Below are 11,706 nucleotides of genomic sequence, written 5' to 3'. Positions count from 1 at the left end.
GGTGCTCACCTGGATGAGCTCCAACATGGCGGACGAAAACCAACAGAAACGTCTGTTACCGAGTTTTGCTACAAAAGCGTGAATTCATTCTTCGACAAACTCATAAACATTAAAGTAATACTTTTTCTAATACATGAACTGTTTAAATAGCAAAATTTCCTGAAATAAGTCATTTTTTAAATTTACATGACAGCTCTCTTGGCCGTCATGTAAATGCCGCGTCACCCAAAAGCTTAGAAATTCAAGCGTACTCTATCACAAAACCAAGAACCCTTTTGAAGCGAAAATTTGTATGAAAATTAGTTTTCAGCTACTCTAATGCATCGTGAAAGTAACATCCCGGTAGGATGGAAAATAGCCGAAGAGTAGTTACTTTAAAACATAAAAGATTGGACCATAACAAAAAAGTTTCCGCAATGCCCAGAAACAAACATTTCGATGTTTGCGCAAAATTGCACGTCCCTTAATTTTCTAATTTCGCTACCCAGTCCTCCTTCGTTTGTAGAAAAAGCCAGATTGTTTTTAAAATAAATCAATGAGATGGGAGAAACCCAAATCAAGGATAAACGAAATTTCGAATACTTATTTCGCTCATTTGAATACTAGTCATTTTGTATATCTTGTACATAATTTTAAGCTCCAGTCGAAGAACACGCCAAATGTCATGACCCGCTTCACCGCACCCATCTCTTTTCACGCTTAGTGCTATCTATTTGTTCCGTCTAGTTCGCGACGAGAAGATAGCTGAGGTGTGAGAATATTGTACTAATAGAAATATAACTGAAAGCCAGGTTTGAATCATTAACTTCTTTTTATAGAATCTTTTTTATAGTTTTAATCGCATCAATTAAAGGGGCTGTGTCACGGCAGTCCAGTTAATTTCCTTAATTTTGCGAATTACTCGCCCTCAATCGCTATGGACCTTAAAGTAAGCAAAGAAATTACATGAAAATGACAAAATCAGAGATCCATGACAAACAAATAATCATGTCTCCTGAGCATTGTTTTTGAAGTTGCAAGCAGCAGGGATCAACTTTGAAAAACTGTTAGGGTGAACAGTTTTCAAAAACCCTAAGTTCAGTCCCTTTCAATCTTTTTCAGTTTTGCCCATTCCTGGCATCTGTTGTTTCTGTTATGTTATTTTAACCTTCCTTTAAAGTTTTAAGCGGTTATTTTTATGTTTCTCTTAATTTAATGGGTATTTTGTAATTTCCTAATTTGGCTGAACTTCGTGACACAGCTCCTTTAAAGCAATAATATATAATCCTGGTAAGTAATATCGTTTTATGCGTGATTTGAAAATTGGGTCAATTTACGTCATAAATGATATTATTACTTGTCGCACAATTGCATCAAAATAACTTTATTGATGACATGACAAAGAAATGGTTTTCTCAAACGCGAGATCCGCCAAGAATACCGATATTTTACACCCTTACTAAGATCCACAAACCAAATCCGGTCGGATGACCGATAATTTCGGGGTCTCTCAAGATACTATCTTAGTATCAATGGATGTAACAAGCTTGTACACAAATATACCACAGGAAGAGGGGATCACAACAGTACGCAGAGCATACCAGGCATTCCACAACAATAACCCTCCTATACCGTCACACTACCTCAAAGAAATGCTTAAACTTATCCTTCAGGAAAATTCATTCCAATTTATTGGAAACAATTATCTTCAGACCCATGGCACTGCCATGGGTACTAAAATGGCCGTTGCATTTGCAAACATTTTTATGGCCGATATTGAGACAAAAATGATAAGTCAAAGCAAAACAAAACCAATAGAATGGAAACGTTTTATTGATGACATTTTCTCACTATGGGAGAGTGACAAAAAGGAAATTAACCTGTTCATTGAACAAGCTAACAACTTCCATCCTACAATTAAATTTACGGCTGAAATTTCAGATAACGAGACAACCTTTCTCGACACAATCATTTTTAAAGGAGAACGTTTCAGAAATGAATCGATCCTTGACATCCGTACGCATTACAAGCCTACTGAAACCTTTCAGTATACACATTTTACCTCGAGCCATCCAGTGGGTGTGAAAAGAGATTTTATTAAAGGCGAAGCACTCAGACTACTGAGAACAAACTCTTCTGAAACAACGTTCGATGAAAGTATCTCGAATTTTAAATCGCGCCTCATAACGCGCGGATACCCCCACGAGATGATACAGACAACGTTATCAGAAGTCAACTTCGCAAAAAGACAGTCGGCTCTACAACAAAAGAAAAAAACTCGCAAAGAAATCTTGCCTTTTGTCACAACATACCACCCATCGGTGCGTAACCTTAAAAATATATTGATGCAAAACTGGAACTTAATACAAAATCAGCCTTTGCTGAAAAACATATTTAAAGATCCGCCAATTATATCCTACAAGAGAGGACAATCTCTTAAAGACATACTCGTTAGGGCAAAAATATAAGGCAGCGTTCATAACAATGACCACAACATAACGCAGTGAGTCGTGCAGGCCTGTCATTGAAATCAGAATCAGAGATCCATGACAAACAAATAATCATGTCTCCTGAGCATTGTTTTTGAAGTTGCAAGCAGCAGGGATCAACTTTGAAAAACTGTTAGGGTGAACAGTTTTCAAAAACCCTAAGTTCAGTCCCTTTCAATCTTTTTCAGTTTTGCCCATTCCTGGCATCTGTTGTTTCTGTTATGTTATTTTAACCTTCCTTTAAAGTTTTAAGCGGTTATTTTTATGTTTCTCTTAATTTAATGGGTATTTTGTAATTTCCTAATTTGGCTGAATTTTCGTGACACAGCTTCTTTAAAGCAATAATATATAATCCTGGTAAGTAATATCGTTTTATGCGTGATTTGAAAATTGGGTCAATTTACGTCATAAATGATATTATTACTTCTTCACATAAAGCCACTGCTAAAATAAGAGAAAGGAAGACAGCAAGTGATTCTCAAAGATCTAGATTAAACATTTCCTCTAATGTAAATTAATTAATGAGAAAGGCTTGAACAATATGTTAGGGTTCAAAAATTAAAAAAATCACGTCGATTTTTTTTTCGGTGAAAGGTCCGAATCCCGTCGCCGGGACTGGACAGTCCATGTTTCGTTCAGAACTATCACACAGCTCAGGCCTTTAACATTAATGACCTTGCGGTATTAATGAAGAATGCATCATTTAGCAGCCAACTTGAATTCTGGGAGGTCGTAATGTGGAACTCTCGACGAGGACTCAGATCTTTTCGGCTTTATCTCAGGCGTGACACAACAAATCACTTAACTGAATATTAACTGAACTATTCAATGCTGCTCAACAACTCAACATTTCAAGTACGTACAAGTACGTAAAGGAACAGGCGCAGCTGTGAAATTTTTTACGCAAGGCGTAAGAATACTTTGGGCCACGATTTTAGCTAAAAAATTTCACAGCTGCGCCTGTTCCTTTTCGTAAATCCGGCCAAACCTTCAATGTTTGCGACCATCATTATTTTTAGTCATATTATGGCTTAAATACAGGCGTTTAGTATTTGATTGTAAAACTCCCTGAAGAAGTCTACGTTAGTTAGACGAAACGCGTAGGAGAATAAACAAGTTTTACAGCAACAGTTCGCAGAGTGCTGCTCACTAGTTTAGTTTTAAAAATTAAAAATTTTAAAAATTTAAAAATTTTAAAAATTTTAAAAATTAAAAAAAAAAAAATATTACGCAGGATTTAAGGGTGGTGGTGGTGGTGGGGGGGGGGGGGGGAGATCAGGAAAGCAGGATTTAAGGGTGGTAGAGGAGCGAGGCTTTCTTTGTCAAGTTTTTGAGAGATAGCCGCTTGTGTTAATAGACCTTTTTACCGATACGGCGGCCATCTTGAATTAATTTGATTTAAGGAGTATTATAGGATGCCCAGGGGGCATGAGCACATTTCGTTTGTATTTTCGAGTGCTTTTCGGAACATTTTTTCTTAAAGTTTTCTTAGAATAAGATTGTGATGGGAAAAAAGATCCTTGTGCCGTGTTTGGATGTAATAATGATAGCCTTTTTTTAGTTTAGTATTAGAAACATGGTCTTTCACTGTATATTTCTCGGCAAAATAGGCGATCATTATTACATCCTGCTCCAAAGCCGTAGGAATTCCCGTGACGAATTCAATGTGTGGCATGGCGACTAGCATTTCTGTATACGCGGGCTGTCATTGTGAATAACACCAAACGTTCCTCTCCGGGGGAGGGTAAATGGTCTCTGAAGCTTGTTGCAATAGGGATCGAACCCAGGCCGTTTTTCCGGACACGGTGATTCCGGCGATAATGGAGGCGAAAGGATGCTCGAAGCGAAACCGCTGACATTTCTGTAAAAAAATTGGCACTGTTTGAAATGGGGTGAGACCAGCTTTGCGGTGTGTAGACATCAAGTGCCTTTGCATACTATCTTTTCTACTAAAGGATTTTTGGCAAACGAAACAGAGCCAACTCATGTCAACTCCTCAGGAGCAGAATGTAGACTGAGAAAGAGGAAGAATGTGGAGCATTTACATAGGATTTCAAGCCATAAAATTCTATTGTTTTCTTCCAGCACCACCAGCACCACCACCACATTTCTACTGTTTTCCCTCCTCCACTAGCACCGCCACATCTCTATTGATTTCCCTCCACCTCCACCGCCACCGGCACCACCACCGCCACCATCACATTTCCACTGTTCTCTTCCACCACCAGCGCCACCATCATATTTCTATTGTTTTCCCTCCACCACCACAACCACCTCATTTCTATTGTTTTCCCTCCACGAGATTCTATAAAAGACTACCAACTGCCATTCTTAGTTCATTTTGTAGCAATGTCTCGTGTAGTGAACAACAATCGTGGTTTTCTTCAACTGTTAGCTGATCGCCCTGCTTATCAGCGCCAGTTTCTTTTAAAGACAGCTACTCCACAGCAACTACATGCACTAGTCCAAGTCTTATACAATATGGTTGTGGGACACATTCCCATCCCCGAAGAAAATAAGCGGATATTGCTGCCATATAAGGATGCTTTACTTAGGATTTTTAATGCTATAAAAGAGGTGACGCATCGCTACGTTGAACATTCGAAGCGAAGTCTGTCACTGGTACTCATCAAAATGAAGAGAAAGATAGATTTGGTTGAAGAAGAACACCAGAGTGAACATGAAGAAAGCGAAAGTTCTGGTAATGAAAGCGGCGAGGATGAAGAACTAAGAATAAAAGAAGAACCATGAATAAATTAAGAATTTGTTCATGCTTAGCGTGCGTATATCGAGTTATGGATGCACGCGGGAAGTTTGGAGAGCACCAAAGATGCGTAAGAGTTGCACGAGGCGATAGCCGAGTGCAACTCTAGCTTTTTGAGTGCTCTCCAAACTTCCCAAGTGCATCCATAACTCGATATACGCACAGCTAAAAGCATGAGCAAATTCTTTTATAACATAGCTCACAAAAATGCTTGCTTTTTGATTAACTGCAAAATTCTCGTAATGCGCGACACAATAACAAGCGGTTCTATTGGCTGTTTACGAACACGCCACAATCGTCTAGTTTGAATGAAAATATTCTTTCTGTAAAAGTGAGAAAGAAAATTTGCTTCTTTATTCGTTAACGATCAATGGAAACTAAGCAGAAACAAAGGTAAAAGAGTCTTAAAGTTCACCTAAAGTTAAAACTAACATGTTCGTAAGAAGTCGTGGAGTATGGTTTGGATTTGCTGAAAAGATGTTTACGTTTTGCTCGGCGAAATCCAGAAAACATGTTTTTAGCGAAGACGATTGTCATCCTTCTTTGAACTTATATTCATTTACGAACATTGGCTGGTCATTACGGCTTCTTGAGAAGACCTGGCAGCAGTTGTTTTTGTGAGTAATAAATTTATGTCTTCTTGTGTAATTTGTGTTGTTATTGCGATAGAGATTTTCCTGCTTCAGTCGGATTGTCCGGAGATAACAAAGTGCATAACAAATTTCAAAACAACAATAAAAACGGAAATTTTGCCTTTAAATGTTGTTGATGACCAGTTGGTGTCTGTTCTTTTCCCAGTGAATGTCTTTCGGCCAAAATTTGCTGCAGCTGGTCTTAGACAAATTTGCGAAACGCGCAAGTTGCGAGTTTTTTTTAATTCGGCTTTATTTTTGCTGCTTGTTGGATCAGGACCTAAAAGGTCAATGCCGATAGAAAAATTGGGCAGTTCTTCGCTGGTTTTGTTCCATATTTTAAAGACAAGGAAAAGTACACTGCAGCTTAAAAGACGACAACTTTGCATCCAGGTAAAAAAAAATTCTCACGTCATCTTATTTACGCACGGGCGTGCGTAAATAAAGATTTTGTTCATAGCGGCTCAATAGGACTTATATAGGGCAAGCACGCGCGCTATGTTATAGAGATGTTTTGAGTGATCTTTCCCGTGCAGTGTCGGAAAAGCGTGCTTCTGATTTGCTGCAAAGTATGGCCGCTTCCAAAGATATTCTTTTCTGGACTCCCAGGGGACAATTATTTCGAAATAAACGCATTATTCCCGTCAAAAACATCGCCGAGCTAGATGAGTATGTGTTACTCCCTCATAACAATGAGGTTACCAAGCCTTGTGCGCTGAATACTTTTTAGATGGGCTTGCAGAGTTAGGAATCGATAAAGGTTTAATCAAGAACAAAAAGTTGTTAAGTGATTTAATAGAAAAGGAAAAAGGCCACCGAACTGTAGAAAATACTCCCGATAACGACAGTAATAATGAGGAGAGTTCATCGGATATTGAAAATCAAGAGGAGGAGGAAGAAGTGGCTTCTGAGAATGGCGTTGAAGCTGAAGGCACCCAAGAAGGCGACAACGACACTGAAAACAACAGTCACAAAACAGAAAGTAGTTATGCAGCCCTGAAAAGTCCACCACCTTTCAATTTAAAAGGCTCTGTGAACATTGCGAAAACTCTAATAAGTACTCGACATTTATCATTATCGTACAAAGGTAAAGAAGACCCTCCGGGAAGCCCTCTAATTTATTTTATTTTAAACAACATTTGGTCAGGGGTGCCCAGTTCAGCGAGGCTGGTTTGAATGGGACCCTGATGAAAAAGGGCAAGACATAATGTTCTCAAACTCATTAATAATTCATTAAGAAAATACAAAGGAAATTAATGTTTAATGAGTGTTTGGAAATCGGATGAAACACTGCTTAGTATTTGCACCCTTAATTTCTCCTTCAAAAATGATTTTGTTTGAGAAGAAATATCAAACATTCGACACAGTGTTTCATCACCAGATGAAACACCTCGAAGTTCGTCAAAAATACTCCGCTGCGCGTCGTATTTTCAACTCTCTTCTCGGTGTTTCATCTGGTGATGAAACATTGCATCTCATGTTTGATATATTACATGAAAAATGGTAAAACTTAGGATAACAAAAGTAAGGGCGGCTCATTTAGGCTTGGATCTAAAGGGCCTTTTTAGGCAAAACGCAAACTTATTGATATCATGCTCGCTCCTCAGGGCCAGAGGAAGTGTGTTCCAGGTCTTGGCTTCGCTGAACCTGAAGGAGCCCCGGTACGTAGTTGTCCTAGCAAGTGGCAGGCGGAGTAAATCTCTATGGTGCGTGTTATATGAATGGAAATCGCGCATCAGTGGCTAAATTCATTTTGTAAATATGCTGGAGCCAGGCCATGAAGGCTTTTAAACACTAGCATGCACTTTAGATATATAGTCCCGGCGGGACTGGAGCGTAGGCCAACTGAATGTGCGAGATGTCTGCAATTGTGAAACTGCAACCTTCAGTAATACTGGCGGCACGCTTATGAAGGTTGTCCAAGGACTCTCGGTCAGTCTTACCGCAGGAGTGGTCCGCAAATTTTGCAAAAAGAAAAACACTTTAACAAATATCGAATCAATACCAAGAATAACAAAATTTAGCAAACGTTCATACTTATAAAGAACAAAAGTTAAGGAAGGCTCTCTAATGATCCGCACACTTCGCAAAAATGGCAAAAGTATGAAAACAAGAATTTTCACTGCAAAAATAAAAACGCTTTAAGGTGTTTCGATACAGTTTTTCAGAGGCGATATTTTCCTTTTCCGATCGCTATAAAATTTTTACCAGTAATCGGCTATGGATTGAAATATGTGAAAATGTAGTTTTAAATAAAATCGATATTACTTTGACAACAATAAACAAAAAACTTTGAAATTGATAATAGCCAAATTTTGTGTGATCTAGACCTGCTACTGAAAATCCAACACTAGGAACTTAAAGTTTGGTGTTTAGCAAACAATATCCGTAAGAAGTAAAAAATTCTGTATGTTTGAATTCGACTAAAACGAAAAAATATTTCAAACCTTAAACTTTCAATAGCCGTGATAGGTTATTTAATAAAAACTAGTCATGGATATATGTATTGTCCGCATTAATTTGGAAAAATTAGCATAACGTCAAAACAGTGAATATTGTAACGCAGATTTTTGACTGGTTCGTAGGATAGGTTTCTCTTGAAATTTCAAGGTGTTGCAGTGAATCAATCTTAATGAAAGTTACAGACATTTTTATATACATTATGAAGATTATGTGAAGAGATTTTAAAAAAAATTCGTTCAAGTCGTTTTGGAGATATACAAGAAAGCGCTAAAAGTCCAAATTCTGAATGAAGTTGCACTTATACAAGTGGTGAGAAAACGGGTTAGATTTCAAGATCGCATGAACGAAAGTACACCAAAATTTCCTAGCATCAAAATATGATATTAAGCATCATTCTTACGCTACTTAAGAATAATTTGAGTCATTTATAACGTTTTCATTAAATAATCTATCACCGCTATTGAAAATTTAAGGTTTGAAATATATTTTCGTTTAAGTCGAATTCAAACATACAGAATTTTTTACTTCTTTCGGAGATTGTTTGCTAAACACCAAACTTTAAGTTCCTAGTGTTGGATTTTCCGTAGCAGGACTAGATCACGCAAAATTCGGCTTTTATCAATTTCAAAGTTTTTTGTTTATTGTTGTCATAGTAATATTGATTTTATTTAAAACTACATTTTCACAAATCTCAATCTATAGCCAGTTACTGGTAAAAATTTTATAGCTATCTGACAAGGAAAAAACCACTTTTAAGACGATTGAAATATATCGGTATGGCCTCTGAAAAACTGTATCGAAACACCTTAACAAATATCGAATCAATAGCAAGAATAACAAATTTAGCAAAAGTTCATACTTATAAAGAAGAAAGGTTAAGAAGGCCCCTCCAACTTGTTACCAATCAGTTTATTTTAGTTTTGTTTTCGAGTTTTGGCATTTTTAAGGTTTTTCTTATTTTTAGGGTATCCGAATGATTATTTTGTAGTACGTGCTAGTTTCTTAATAAACGGTTCAAGGAAATTCAATGTATAGCCCACACGTTTAGTTCCTTGAGTTTTTGAGTAGTATCGTCTTTATGAAGGATTTGTTAAAATTAGTTGTAGATCTTTGAAGTAGGCATGTTCTGGATTATAGCTGACCTTGAGTTTTACCTATATTGAAGTTACTGTTAATTTGTATACTTTGTCCCACCTAGCGAGCAGTTTTACCGCTTCAATTGGTTCTTTGGTACTGTCAATTACAACAATGTAGACTATTCTGTTCTTCACAAGTTAAGCGAAAGGATATGAGATGGAAAGTTCTCACGGTCAGCTAACCCAAACGCGTCTACAAGTAGTAGTTGCAAGTAGTAGTTGCTGCTAGATGAAGAAGAAGCGTTGTTGTAGCTGCTGAACGATGAGAAGAATAAAAGATTAAGAAGAAGAAAAACAGAGTCTTGGTTCCTTCGTTAACTAGCCAAGCGAGAACCTTACAGTCCCCAACATAATTGGTGGAGAAGTTCATACTTATAAAGAACAAAGGTTAGAAGGGCCTCCAGAAGTCCACAAATTTCGCAAAAATCGCAAACGAAAACTTTCATTGCTAAGAAAGAAACAAGCTAACAAATATCGCAAGACTAATAAGAATATCAAATTCCGCAAAAGAGTAAAGGTAAACAAGGCCCTTTAACGGTCCGCAAATTTCGCAAAAATCAACAACAACAACAACCAAAATTGTTCCAATTTGCAAAAGTTCAGACTTGTAAAGAATAAAGGAAAAGAAGGCCTTGGGTTTGCAAAAGTAAAAAGAATTGCCAAGAATTGCGCATTAAAAAGAAGGGCAAAAAGGGGCCACGACACCCGCACGTCAGTGTTTCTTCCCGACCCATAGATACAGGAGTGTCAAAACCCAGTGCTCACAGACGGGCGCAAATGTTAGCAACAAACGTAAACGTAAGTAGAACTTTTCATGGCCAAGAACCACCATAAAAAAACGTCCCAAAGTAACAAGAATAGTAAAAGGCGAAATCTGCCAAATTTTCGAGGCCCTTCCTTGCCTTTTCTCTTTCCAGCCCTAGAATTTTGTTAAATTTGCTATTCTTTGCGATATTTGTTTCTCAGTCTTTTTTCATAGCAAGAAAAATTCTTATCACGTTTGCGATTTATGCGAAATTTGTGTCATTCTCGACAACCTGCTTGACCTTTTTTATTAGTGTAGAATTTTGCTAAATTTATTATTCTTGCCATTTTTGCGGAATTTGTGACCTTTCCGCGGCCCTTCTTTGTCTTTTCTCTTTGAAGTCTGAAAACTTTGTTAAGTTTGTTTACTGTTGCTACTTTTGCAATATTTGTTACTCAGTCTTTTTAGATATCAAGAAAAATTCTTGTTTCTTTTGCGAAATTTGTAAAATTTGCGGCCTTCTTGAGACCCTTCTTGGCCTTTTCCCTTTCTAAGTCTAGAATTGTGTTCAATTTGTTATTCATGCTTTTCTTGCGATATTTCTTACCCTGTCTTTTTAGATTACAAGGATATTTCTTGTTACTTTTGCGAAATTTGCGACCTTTCCGAGGCCCTTCTTTGCCTTTCCCTTTGTAAGTCTAGAATTTTGTTAAATTTGTTAGTCGTGCTATTTTTGCGATATTTGCAATTAAGTGTCTCTCAATATTTCTTGGAATCACTTTGTTTTGCTAAAATTGCGAAAAAAAATTACGTTGCAAATTTATGCTACTGCGTTCGATCATGGGTATAGCTCAAATTTTCACGACTCCTTTGTCTCGCATTTTCCAGAAGAGACTTGAGCATAAAAACCAGACCAAATATTATAGAAGAATGACCAGAAAGCCTCAGAGTCATTTTAAAATTTTGATATATCGAACGTGGGTTATTATTTATAAAGGACTCTATTGTACTCATGTCATATCTTCAGTCTCTCAAGGGGGGGGAGGGGGGGGGGTCAATAGAGACGTTATTATCTCCCCGCATGTTTGGATTGCGCGCAGAACAAACAGGGATCAGCTTTATCACAGTATCCGGGCGCGTAGCTGGAGTCTTAGAAGGAGCGTTCGTTTTGAAATTGAAAGCCAAATGCGGACCGAGCACTGTCAGGAAGAAAAGGAAAAACTTGGGGCCAAAATACAAGTATTTCAAAACACGTTTCATTTCAAGGCACGAACGGAAGAAAGAGTTATAATTCTGCTTGTATGAATAAAGAAAAACTCTTGACAGATATAGATACAGAAAAGTTCGCTCTTATATTTGACTCTCCTGTTCTCATGTGTGTTTTTTGCGTTCCTTTCAATAAAATGATGTCTCAGTGAAACCAGAAGGAATAAAGAATGAAAAGACAGAAATTTTTCTGAGACTTTGTTAAAGGTACACGCTCTATGCGTCCGGTCAT

General features: G+C 37.5%; 1 protein-coding gene across 1 annotated transcript; it reads left to right on the top strand.

The window, feature by feature from the left end:
- The first annotated feature begins 1,531 nt into the window (after positions 1-1,531).
- Positions 1,532-2,447, top strand: LOC140940425 (uncharacterized). Its single transcript, XM_073389399.1, has one exon. The coding sequence runs from the start codon at positions 1,632-1,634 to the stop codon at positions 2,445-2,447; it is 816 nt and encodes a 271-aa protein (XP_073245500.1). The 5' UTR covers positions 1,532-1,631.
- Positions 2,448-11,706: the final 9,259 nt, after the last annotated feature.

Source organism: Porites lutea, chromosome 1 (assembly GCF_958299795.1).
Source record: "Porites lutea chromosome 1, jaPorLute2.1, whole genome shotgun sequence".
Taxonomy (NCBI): domain Eukaryota; kingdom Metazoa; phylum Cnidaria; class Anthozoa; order Scleractinia; family Poritidae; genus Porites; species Porites lutea.
This window is presented reverse-complemented; position numbering and strand designations above follow the sequence as displayed.

Coding starts and splice junctions, on each gene's coding strand:
- LOC140940425 (XM_073389399.1), top strand. CDS start 1,632: ATGCTTAAACTTATCCTTCAGGAAAATTCATTCCAATTTATTGGAAAC.